The sequence below is a fragment of the Ailuropoda melanoleuca genome, chromosome 11 (assembly GCF_002007445.2).
Source record: "Ailuropoda melanoleuca isolate Jingjing chromosome 11, ASM200744v2, whole genome shotgun sequence".
Classification (NCBI taxonomy): Eukaryota; Metazoa; Chordata; class Mammalia; order Carnivora; family Ursidae; genus Ailuropoda; species Ailuropoda melanoleuca.
In genome coordinates, this window is record NC_048228.1 from 91338653 (window position 1) to 91351548 (window position 12896).

Consider the following 12896-nt stretch of genomic DNA (forward strand, 5'->3'; position numbering starts at 1 on the left):
CGTCTTGACCGTCGGCCGCCGCCTGTCGCTGCGTCAGCTCCTGCCAGATGGCCGTCACTTTCGCGTGCATGTCGCGGATCTGCGCCTCCGTGCTGGAGCCGGGCTCCTCCGGGCTGGGGCCGGGCCCGGCGCGCGAGGCGGGGGCCACCAGCAGCACGTAGACACACAGCAGCGCCGGGGCCAGCATGGCCGGAGTCGGGCACCTGCGGGCACCCCCAGGTGTGGGGCAGAGAGAGCCTTAGTCCCTGGCACCGGGGAGTCTCGGGACCCCCAGCCCCCGGGGCTTCCTGGCCCAGTGGGCATTCCTGCCTCCGCCCCTGCGTCTCCGGGCCTGCTGTGCTCCAGGACCTGGGTTAGGTGCTGAGGGTGTAAAGATGGATTTGGCACAGTCTCGGGCAACTCATGGGGATCTTTTTGAGCCACCAATGTGATCATGGTCCTTTCCAGTCCTGGCTCCATCACGTGGAGGGAGGCCTGGGGCAATCAGGGGAACGTCTCAGGGTGTGTAAGGATGGCCCTTCCAGACCTCCTCCGTCCCCTGACCACCCCACCGCATGCCCTGCCACCCTGGCCAAGCATCCTCCCTTACAGGCATACTAAGACTTGCTTTCCCTGCCTTCTTGGGCTTTGCACAAGCGGTGCCCTCTCTCTGAAGTGCCCTATCCCCTCTTGTCTGCCAAGCACAATAGATTTGAAGACAGAAACTCAGTTTTACTCATCATCCCCAGCACCTGGGCCCGCACCTGGCTGTAGGTGACATTTAATATGTGATTGTTGAGTGAGGAATTCACCAAGGGACAGACGTGTCATCAGATCATTCTAACGCCATCCTGGGTTTGAAGATGGTGGAGTCTTGTGCTGGGGAAGGACAGAGGAAGGAGTACCCACCCCCAGGGGGATCTCCAGGAAGGCTTCCGAGAGGAGATGACATTCGAAGTTGGTCTCATAAGGCAAGCAGTTTTTGAGCTGAGTCAGGTTGGAAGCCCATTTCAGGCAGGAGGCACAAGTGACATGTTCACAGGGCATGGTTTGTTTAAGGAATGGGGGGAAACTTTGTGTGGCTGGAACATAGCCTTTGCAGTCAGGGAGGAGAGGACTTAGAACCAGGGGCTGAGGGCCTGGTTTGCTGTGCTCAGGAGTGTGGATATTGGGCTGGGGGCTGGGGGGTGGGGGTGGGGGGTCTAGAGCCGGTGAAAATTTTAAAGCAGAGGACGATGAGATAGTCTTTAGTTCATTGACCTGGCCGGAGAAAGGATATGGGCTGGTTCTTTGGGGATGGAGGGGACAGGGGAGAGGGAGTGGGAATAGCCCAGCAAGAGATGGAAACACAGAGAAGGAAAAATGGGGAGAGCCAGAGGGAGATGAGTTGCCTGGTTGCCTCAACCCAAACCAGAACTGATGAAGGACTTCATCAAGATGGAGACAGCAAAGATGGAGAGGCATGGATTGGGGAGACATCTTGAAGAGCGCTTACAGCCGGGCCGGAGAGGGAGCGAGAGCAGCTGTGATGCCTGAGTTCCCAGCAGGAAAGGAGGGCAGATGCATGGTGGTAGGAGGCCCTGAGAAGTCGGGAGAGAGAGTGAGTTCAGCCTGAGCCCGCTGGGGGTGAGAGGCTGGTCACTGCCCAGGTCGGGTGTTTGGCAGCTGTTTGGAAACATGGGTCTGGCACCTAGGAGAGGCGGTGTCTTTGCAAGAGGTTTTCACTGTTGACTGCACATGCCCAAGCCTCGCCCAAGAGACTGCGATTCAGTGGGCATGAATTCTTATTTTTTTAAAGCTCCATCAAAGACTCTGGGAGTCCACCAGGGTTTTAGAGTCAGACACAGATTCAGACCCCAATCCCAACGTATGCTAATCGCGATATTGTGAGGAAGTGACTGACTCTGTCTCAGCCACCCGCAAAAGAAGGTCATGTCACCAAGGATCACGGTGAAGATTCAGTGAGATATTATACAGCAGGCTGTCTTCCTAGTTTTAAGTCTGTCCTCACGGACCAGTGCTTTCTCCACAGAACTGGTTGGCAGGTCAGCTGTGCTTTCAAAGGCAGGTGCCATTTGAAAAGCTAACTGCAGGGTGGAGTATTTATTCCTTCTGGAACCATGACAAGAAGGCAATCTAGTATGGCAATGAAAAGAATGGATTCTGGAGCTCACCGTTCGTGCGGAGTAGCAGAGAAACTGCTGGACTGAAAACTAGTTGGGCTCCACCTCTTTTCGGAGCCTCATTTCTTTTCATCGGCCAACAGGGATAATATGCACGAGGCTTGCCGTGACGCTTCAGAGAGACAATGTGAAGGGCTAACATTTATCATACACACCTATAGGCGCTGTTAGAAGCACTTGGTCTCTGTCGAGTCATAGAAGCCTCACCTGAACCCTGTGGGGTAGGTGTTACTGTTATTCCCCCTTCCAAACAGCAGGAAACTGAGGCACGGAGAAGCAAGCGTCTTGCCCAAGGTTACATACTCGATAAGCAGCTGAAGGCCAGGTTTAAAAGTGTGTGGTCCAAGGGCACCGAACAGCTGTCACGTGGAAGGCATACAGCACAGATCCTGGTAGGTATAAAGTTCCCAGTATCTGGCAGCTCTTACAGACCAGAGGGAAATTCTGATAGAAGTTTCAGGATGACCAGCTGAAGCCATGGGAAGAGGAGGTACCCAGGAGAGGCTCCAAGAAGGAGTGGCAGGAAGTTAGAAGAAGCCCAGAAAGTGATGTCAAGGGTACCACCGCCCAAGACATAGCCTGGTGTGGGGTTCCTCACTGGAGCCCCAGGGAGCAGGTGCGGGCGTCAGGGACCACCCCAGGCCTCAGCCTCGAGCTCTCCATCATCATCATCACCTCCCCCGCCCCTGCCAGCAGTCCTGCCCCTCGGGAGGGCTCTGCCAGTTAGAAAGCTCTTCTTTAAAAACAGAGCAAAAACAGATTGTTCGGGTGTGTCAATCAATCTTTCTTTTTTAAGAACGCTCTAAGGAGATTCTTTTCTCTTAAGAGAAAAAAATTCTTCTGCAACCCCAGGTGAGCCCTGACTCCGTGGTTCTAAACCTTGACATCTACCTCCTGAGGCCAGTCGGCATCAAGCTCACCCGTCTCACACATGCACACCGAACCCCTGAGATTGAGCTGTGAATGGCCACATGGTTGTGGTTTGGGGGGCTTTGTGCCTGGTCTGGAAAGGAAGACAGGTTATGGGAGGAAGAGGACGAAGGAAGCCACAAAGCCTGTGCCTCCTTCCTGGGTCTGGATCTGGGAAGACAGTGGCCCTTCTGACACCTTCCCGATGTTCCAGCTCCTCGGCTCATTGCTAGAAGGAGCCCTGGATGGGAGCCTGAGGCTCCCCTAAAGCAGGTGGCTCTGCCTCGTAGGTCCCGGCACCCAAGGCTTGCAGCATCCAGAGAGGCGGCCTTCCTCCCTCCAGATTTCTCTTTTCTAACCCTGAAGTCCACTGGGACAGGCCTTCAAAGGTGAAGTGTCCCCCTCGCCCCTCCCCCCCCAAGTCATCCCCTTCAGAGCAGCCAAGTTCTGTCCTTCAATGGATCCCTTGCAAAAAGATGACCCAGTACTTTTCCAAGCAGAGGTCAGACGCCCCGCCCCAGTTCCAAACGCGTAAAAAGCACCCTCTGAGAAGAAGCAAATGAACTTCAACTTGGCACCCACCTTTCCAGCTCTTCCAAGAGAGCTTTCCTTCTGAGAAGCAGGGAGCAGCACCCAGAGTTTGCAGGAATGCAGGCTGACTCCTTCGGCTGGGCCGTTTGTGGCCAGCCGGCGGGAGGGGCCCCGGCCAGGGAGGCAGGCCACTGGGCTGACCGTGGGAGGCTCGGGAGGCCCTGTCTCCCGGAGAGGAATGGCCTGGCCACCTCCTTCTCTGACTCCACCCTCCTCTGTCTCCACCTCCGCCCTCCCCGGCCCGGGTTCCTGGCCAAGTTTTCCTTCTTGCGACTTCACTGGTTTGTGCAGACGTAGCCAGTGACCTTCAGCCTTCAGCCGGGGAATGAGAAGTCGGCAGAAAACAGCCTTTTTGGACAGGGGGACAATGGTCTCTTTCTTGCTCTCCCCTGATTTCCTCCACTGTTGACTTATTTTTGCTGGATGCTTCTAAGAAGGAAATGGGCCCCTTGCAAATATGCGTGGTGTTTTCTCCCCGAGTTGGGGGTGCCAGCCCTTTGAGAGGTGTGGGGCAGGTGGGTAGTGGTCACGTGGGCCGGGCTGCCCAGGCCCAGCTGTGTCACTTCCTAACTGTGCTCCTGGACCAGCTCCCCCGGGGGTCTCCCCTTCATCATCTGCAAAATGGGGATCTGACGATAACCCCGCAGCCGGCACACAGTTACGCTCACACGCCATCGCCATCACTGTTGCGGTCGCTTTATTATTCAAGTTATGGAGGAGTCTTCTAAGAGTGTGTGGCCCAGGGGACCGTGAGCCTTTTCCACGCCTGGAGGCCTGCCTGCCTTTGCTGCCTTGGTCTTTTCTCCATCATGGCAGCCCCTTCCCGAAATAGAAGATTTTCTCTCCCAGAAAAGCCCACATGGAAGAAGACGGATTGTCTGTCTGCCTGTCTGCCTTCCCACCTTCCTTCAGCAAATGGGTTGTGGGTGCTCCCTCCAGGCTGGGTACCCAAAGCTGCATGAGCCCCTGTGGTCTGGGGCTTCAGACTCTGGGAGGGAACGGTGATGTCAACAGGTCCATCCAGTGTGGAGTAGGGAGTGCAGCTGGGGAGGGATGGGGGGGCCCCTAGAGACCCAAACACTAGTCTTGGCAGCAGGAAAGTTTGTTCAAAATCTAGACTTCTAGGCTCCACCCCAGGCTGAGTGAATCAAATGCCAGCTTCCTAGAACTGTTGTTGTTTTTTTAAAGTTGGTCATTCTGGTGTGCAGTCAGCTTTGGGAACATCTATTCCTGCTTCCTTTGGCAACAGCACCTCAGTTTTCTGCTTGGAAACCAGGGCTCATTCCGTGCAGAAGACATTGACTCCATCCCTCGCTCCAGACGTGGGAGTATGACTAATCAAAACATTGCATGGGTTCCAGGATAATTCATTCAGAGCCAACGAGATGCTTTGACACCTTTCCTGGGACTGCTAGAAAGATTAGAGTTATTGTAGCCCCCTTGCCTCACTAAGGGAGAACCCATTTGAGGAGAGGGCCAATGTGGAGGGAAGCAGAATAAAAGTAGAGTGAAATCTGGACCTAATGGCAGAGTGTGAGCACCTGGATCTAGCCATACCTGAAGGTCTGTTTTTATGATGTCAGTCAGTGCATTCTCCTTTTGCTTAAGTTGTCCAGGTTCGGTTTTTTGGACTTGCAACTGAACACTTTGAGAAATGCCTTCTCGTATAGCATTTTATTTAATGCTTGTAGTAATGCCGTGGGGTGGGTATGAATTTGCCCACTTGGTAGATAAGGAAATGAGGTTCAGGAAGAGTAAGTAATGGGCCCAAGGTGGCAGAGCTGGAAAACAGCAAAGTCAAGATCTAAACTCAAGGCTCAGATTCCTAAGCCTGTCTCCTAATCATTACACTTTACAACCTCCCGGCCTGCGAGATGAAGGGAAGGACCAATAGGTGAGCCCACACCCCACAGTTATCTCCTAACATCAGTGACTGCCGTGCAGTGAGACGCTGAACCACTGACCTCTCTTTCCTTTCACATCTGTTAATGTATAATACAACAAAAAACCAAGTGAGGCTTGTAAAAGCCGCAGTATTTGGAGACGTGCTCAGAAGTACTCCCATCCGTGTAGAAGAGATCTCTGCCAGAGAACCTTGACCTTCTCTCGTGCAGGGATCCCTGTTGTAGGTTCCCTTTCACTGTGTTCAGAAAACCCATAGAATAAAATTCCACCGGGAAACAGAGTGGTTCCCATGAGGAGAAAATTCCTAAAAGCAATAATTAGGGTTTCAAGGTTGTCTCCCAAAAAGGCCAAATTCTCCGTGATGACAGTTTACCCACGGCGAGTACTTTCAACACACCTGAGAAAGCTTCCCAGTGTGTCTTTCTGCCTGAGGTCGGCCCAGAAACCCCGAGGGGAGCAGAAGTGGAGTGAAGGAACTTCGTAGTTCAGGCTTGGATCTTGGCATTTTGTCCAAATACCTCTAGATGATATGGGGAAAAGGAGGTCCTTGTGAGTAAGGTGGGCAGGGGGAAAGAAGCATCGTTCTTATTAATAGCAATAAAATCAGAACACCCAGCATTTAGGAAAGTGCCTCTTGTGTGCTGGGCACTTACTAAGCAATTTGCCTGCACCTTTTTTTTTTTTTTAAGATTTTATTTATCTATTTGAGAGGGAGCGAGAGAGAGAAAGAGAGTGATCGAGAGCACAGAAGCAGGGGGGAGAGGGAGAGGCAGGGAGCCCGACTTAGGGCTCGATCCCAGGACCCTGGGCTCATGACCTGAGCGGAAGGCAGACGCTTCACTGACTGAGCCCCCAGGCGTGCCTGCCTGCACCTTCTCCTTCATATTAAGAGCACGCCCCCCCCCGCGAAGAAGAGAGATGGCATTTGTGTCCCAGTGCCACGTTCTGGCCAGCTGCCTTCTCACTGTGAATGTGGCATCCTTCTGTTCCAATGTCAGGTCAATGCGTGTGGATCAGAAGATAATGAAGGCCAGCCAGAGCCAGGAACTTCTCAGCTAATGACACATGGCTGGTCGCGTGAGGAACACGACCAGTGACAGGACACGAAAGCAGTGCCTTTCCGACCGGAAGGTTAGTGTGCGTGAAGTTCCTCCCTCAGGAAAACACCAGAGGGCAGCCCCTCCGGCCGAGGTCTTCATGGACTCTGACCTTGCCTCCAGTCCCTCCTCCTGCCTGCACCTGCGAGAGGAGACTCAGGTCGTTCCTGCTTTGCCATACAAACACACGACAGCAGCGTGCATAACTGAAAAACACGTCCAGTGTAGTGCTGCTTCCTCAAAATAGCTGCAGAGGACATTCCTTTTGGGAAAAGAAAAGCATTTTCAGCTCACTTTCGAGTAATATTTATTTAAAAATATTTGCCAAGCCCAGGGGTGCTGGGGTGGTTCCATCTGTTAAGCGTCTAACTCTTGATTTCGGCTCAGGTCCTGATCTCAGGGTCCTGGGATCAAGCCCCGCATCAGGCTCGGCACTCTGCATGCAGAGCCTGCTTAACAGTCTCTCTCTCTCTCTCTCCCTCTGCCCCTCCGCACACACTCTCTCCCTCTCTCTCTCTCAAAATAAATAAATAAATAAAAATATTTTTAAAATAAATAAAAATATTTGTTGAGCCCAACAGCCACAACTACCCCTTCCTCTTCTTGTCGCCTCCCACTGTAGACGCTGTAAGACCAGACACTTGCTTTCCCAGTGTCCCTTTCAGCTAGTGATAGCCATGTGACCCAGTTATCGCCAGTGAGATATATAACCTGATGCGGCTTTAGGGAAAGCTTTTATTTTCATTTTTAAAAGGACAGAAGTGGCTGGTGCCAACTCTTTCCCCTTTCTCCTGCCTTGAATGTGGGTTTGACGTCTAACAATGTGGCCGCTCCTTTTGGACTACAGGTTGGCAAGAATGAGAACAAAAGCCAACATGCCTAGGATGGAGGAGGGGAAGAATCTGGGTCCTCAAAAGCCTCACTGAAAAAAAATACTAAAGAAAAGAAAAACTAAAACAAAAACAGTGCCTCACTGAGCACCCTAACCAACCCCGGCACAGCCCTGGTCTTGTAGAGGAGAAAAGAAGCCCCAGTATGTTTCACTGTTAGTGGGCTTCTGTTACTTGCAGCCAAATTCATGCCCAAATGATACAATTATGTGCCAGACCCTTCACTGGGCATCATGACTATGAGGTTGTAGAAATCCCAGCCTTATCTCAAGCAGCCCATAGTCTGTTTGGAGAGACCAATATATGAGAGACCCTAGCATCTTCCCTAGGTCACTCCCATATTTTATAGACAAGGAAACAGACCCAGGGGAGTTAATTGACTTGGCCATTGTCACACCTGTTAGGTGCAGAGGAAGGGTTCGTGCCCAGATGACCAGGTTTTCTGACTACCAGCCTCCTACCTCACCAGTTCCGAGACTCCATCGACCATCTCCTCGCTTTTCCCACGCTGCTCCCATCACACACACCCTGCAAGCTCACCTTGAAGAGGCAGCAGTCTGCCCACTCAGGTGGCCGGTTCAGCCCAGCCCCTTTCCTGCACACTCACGGAGTGACCAAACTCACAGAAAAGATGGGCATGAAAAGTCCAAGGAGCTTGTGCAGAATGCTCAAACATCACAACATGTAGAGAATAAAATCTAGAGACAAAGGTATTAGAATGTTCTCTACTCTTAGGATTATGGAAAATTGTTGCTGGAAGAAGCTATAGAGAAAAGAGAGGTCCTCTGACTCAGCCTCTGTTTTTAAAAAGAAATTAGAAAGTCTGAATGCTGACAGGATATTCAAGGCTCAGGAAAGAAAATAGGGAAGCAGCCATGTGATTCACTCAGAAAATGAATCCAATATGGTTCTGGCTCATCTTCAGTGATGGTCTCGCATGGAGTGGGTTGGAACTCCCACCACAACTTCCAAATCGCCATCACCCACCAGGACCACTCATGGGGGCAGCAGCATCTGGAAGATCAGAGCAGTTAGAGCAGTTAATAAATTGAATTAATTTTGGAACAATCTAATAGAGTAATGAGCCTTCTCAGAGTACTTCTGGGCCCTGGCCCAGCTGTGCAGGACACCTCTTGTCCTTTCTGGAACAAACAGGAGAAATAGGGTTGGGTTTTATGGCATTCTCCTCACAGTGGAGAGGTAATAGGATCTCCTGGCAGCTCCATCCAGGGGCCAAGGCATGGAACTTCTTAAATCTTTCCCTCAACTTTTGTCCATTTTGGTGTAAGAATCTTTTCACACTGGTCTTTGTCCTCAAAACTTACATCAAAAAGAGGAGTTTATCGCTCGTTAGCCTATTTCCCTCAAAAGCCAAGGCGAAAGAGATGGGATCTAAGTGTTGGTGCAACTATTTTATTTTACTTACGGAGACATGTTTTAATAATTAGTGTGTTGTTCCAGTTGGGTTTTATCGACCAGAATAAAGTTATCTTTTCATTTGTAAGCATATATTCATTATATAAACACTAGTATAGACTTGAAATTGCGTTTACAGGTGAGAGCATCCATTTGTGAAAGAAAATGGCTTTGTATAGCCTGAAACCAGCATCTCTCCTTTTTAATTCTAACCCTCACAGTTAGATCATCTCAAACAGAACTTGAATGTTTACAACGGGAATTGAAAACTCAAATGCCTATGGGGGCCAGACAGGTTATATAATGAATAAAATGGGCCAGATATATGTCCTTTTCTTTTTGTCTTCAAACACACAGCCTTCTTATCTCCATTGTGTCCTCATATTGTAGTGGAGATATTTATCTTACGAAATGTGTGCAGCTCATTGAAAAATGGCAATTCAGCCCCACGGCCTGGTCACAGCAGAGAGGAGTGGGGATGGCGACACATGGAAGAGGATACACCGAGTCTACAGGGGGCCGCAGCAGCTTGACCATGTGTTGCCATAGGGGAAGGCAGCCTGTCTTTGCCATATCTTCCATTTCTCAAGAGAGGCCCAGATTCAGACTTCCATGTGATCTCTCTCATTTTTTAAAAAGCAGCTCAGTAGGAGAAAAATAGCAAATAGAAAGACACAGATAGATTGGCAGTAAAAGGATGCAAAAAAGATATACCATGAGAGCCGTAAGCATAAAATGAGCGTGATTATATTAATAGCAGATAAAGTAGATGTCAAGACAATGACTGTTGCCATAGATTGTCACAGAAATCGGACAGCTCATGATGATAAAAGGCACATTTATCAGGAAGCCAGTACTCCTCAATGTTTATTTATCTACTAACGAAGCTCTAGAATACATTTAACAAAGACTTATAAAGCTAAAGAGAGAAATAAATCCATAAATCATAGTTGGACATTTTTAAACATATCCTCTTATTAAATGATAGAAGAAATAGACAGTATATAGATTATCTGAACATTATCAACCAGCATGACAGAAATGATATTTTCCCAACAGTTCAGAATAAGTGTTCAAGTTTACGTGGAGTGTTCATATCCTAGTGTATCTTGTTTTCACTACATTTTAAAAGGTTAAATCTTTACAGACTATGTTACCTGGTTGCAATGAAGTAAAAAATAGAAGTCAACAGCAATGAGAGATCTAGAAAATCCCCAAGTATATGGAAATTAAATGATGTACACTAAATAATCCGTGAGTCAAAGAAGAAGCCATAAGAGAAATTAGAAAATATTTCTGGGCGAGTCATAATGAAAACAACATATCAAAATTTGTGGGATGCAGCCAAAGCAGTGTTTAGAGGAAAATATATAACTTTAAATGCCTATGTTAGAAAAATACTAAGGTTTAAATGTTATGAAGCTATAAAAATAAGAGCAAATTAAACTCAATGTATGTAGAAGGAAAGAAATAATAAAGAGCATAAATCAATGAAATTGAAAACAGATAAACATTACAGAAAGTTTAAAAAGCCAAAAGTAGTTTCTTTAGAAAGATTATAAAATTGATAAAGCTCTAGCAAGACTAATGAAAAGAGAGAGCTCTGAATTACCAAAAAAAGAAATGAAAAAGGGCGTATTACTTTGTATCTTATAGCTACCAAAAGGAAAAGTAAATATTTTGAACAAATTTATGGTTATAAATGCAATAACAGATAAAATGGAAAAATTCTTGAAAAACCTAACAGCAAAATTGACAAAAGAGAAATAGTTTAAATGGCCCTATATATTTAATGTCTATTTTGAAATTTAAAAAATTCTTCCCACGAAGAAAAGTGTAGCCCAGATGGGTTCACTGGTGAATTCTACCAAACAGTCAGCAACTATTTAAGAGAGAAGGTATACCAAACTTAAACAAACTCATGCAGAAAATAGAGGTGAAAATTCTTCTCAATTCATTTTATGAGGCTAGCATAACCCTGAAACCAAAATCTTGACAGACCAATATCCCTCATGAACACAGAAAAAAGTTCCTCAACAAAATAATAGCAAAAGAAAATATAGAGAGAGGGGCGGCTGGGTAGCTCAGCCAGTTAAGTGTCTGCCTTCAGCTCAGGTCATGATCTCAGGGTCCTGAGATCAAGCCCCACATCAGGCTCCCTGCTCAGTGGGGAGTCTGCTTCTCCCTCTCTTTCTGACCCCTCCCCCCATGCTCTCTGTCTCATGCTCTCAAATAAATAAATAAAATCTTTTAAAAAAATGTTCTTCAAATGACACCTTTATGAAACTGAGAAGGCAAGTCACAAACAGGGAGAAAATATTCCTAATACACATATCTGTCAAAAAACTTGTATCCAGAATATATAAAGAGCTCTTACAACAGCATAAGAAGAAAGTCTAATTTTAAAAGTAGACCAAAGAATTTAACCAATGCTTCACAAAGTAGTCATACAAATGGTCAATAAGCATCTTTATTGGTCGTCGGGAGAATGCAACACAAAATCACACTTAACATCACTCTGTATCAGTCTACTTGCTAAAAATACAAAGACTGACAATGTAAATGTTGGTAAGATCATAGATTAACTAGAACTCTCGTACATTTTGGTGGGGCTATAAAATGGTACAACCGCATTGGAAACCTGATAAGAAGTTTCACATAGGGTCAAATATGAATTTAACATGTGGTCTGATCATTTTAGTCCTAGATACTTATTCAGGAGGAATGAAAATGGATGTCCATACAAAGACTTTTTCAAGAGTATATGTAAGAGCTTAAATCCTAATAGTTCCACTAGAAACATCACAAATGTTCAGCAGCAGGTGAATAGATCATTTGTGTTATATTTCCACAATTGAATACTATTCGGAAATAAGAAACAAACCACTGATACATACAACAACATGAAAGGATCTCAACAATATTTAACCCTGGGTGAAAGAAGCTAGACACAAAATAGTGCATACTGTATGATTCTGTTCACGTGAAGTCCTAGAACAAGTGAGAACCGTGGCTTCCAAGAATGAGGTGCAGGGCATTGGATGTGGGTGTGTGTTAGAATTAGCTGCAAAGGGACATGAGAAGTCTCTCTGGGGCGATGAAGCGTTCTACATATTGAATATAGGATTCTTACATGAGGGTTTACATTTGCCAAAGATACGTTTTATTGCTTATTAATTTGATAAATTTGAAAGGCAGAGACATTTGTAAACGTTAGCAGAATACCCAAGGTTGGCAGCTGTTGGGCTGACCTCATTGGTGTGAGGATAACCTCAAGTTCAGGGTCTTTCCAGGCAGTCATCTAAATGGAACTCTGCATTATATGTTGCTGGCCTTAAAATTCAGTCTTACAGAGTTTGAGATCAAATCTCTAACGAGCCAGCATTCTAGAGCAAAAAGAGAAGGCTTCATTGCAGCGACGGTTGTCTTGTTGAGGTATTAAAACAACTGAGACCATTGCTGGACCCTCTTTCCCGGAGACATCAGGAGAGATGAGAGCACTGCCCTTGACCTCAGGCTAACCAAGTTGGCACCTCCTCCCAGCATTTGCCACTCTGAACCTTGGGGTCCTCATATGTAATAACAGGGACAGGAATTGTGTGAGGATTAAATGAGCTATGTATGTGAAAGTAATCAGCAAAGGGCGTGGCATATGGTAATCACCCCATGATGTAATTTTATTACTTGTTTTTGAGGACATTTCATTTTATACACTGAGCTAGGAAATACATGAAGGTATTAAGGTGGGGTTAGGGAGACAGTTGTAAATAGAAAATTTTTTTTTAAAAAAAGTCACAGGTGACCGTTTCCTCTTTAAGACTCAAGAGGGTCTGGCATCTTTGTTTCTGTATATCAGCTAGATCTCCTTACATGGCAGAAATGCAACTCACATCAACTTCAGCAAATGGGGTTTTATTTGTTTCTAT

At 47.1% G+C, this 12896-nt stretch overlaps 1 protein-coding gene across 2 annotated transcripts in view; it reads right to left on the reverse strand.

The window, feature by feature from the left end:
- SOD3 (superoxide dismutase 3) overlaps nucleotides 1-3868 on the reverse strand; it is a 4687-nt gene extending 819 nt beyond the window's left edge. Inside the window, exons 1-3 of one of the 2 annotated variants that reach the window (XM_034672003.1) lie at nucleotides 3654-3868; nucleotides 2318-2376; nucleotides 1-203 (exon numbers count right to left, since the gene is read on the reverse strand). The exon at nucleotides 1-203 is cut by the window's left edge and continues 819 nt beyond it. In XM_034672003.1, the coding sequence (XP_034527894.1) occupies nucleotides 1-203; nucleotides 2318-2358 (244 nt within the window). In that variant the 5' untranslated portion in view covers nucleotides 2359-2376; nucleotides 3654-3868. The remainder of the gene's footprint in view (nucleotides 204-2317; nucleotides 2377-3653) is intronic. The other variant, XM_011237319.3, reaches the window with a different exon arrangement.
- Between the last annotated feature and the right edge of the window lie 9028 nt (nucleotides 3869-12896).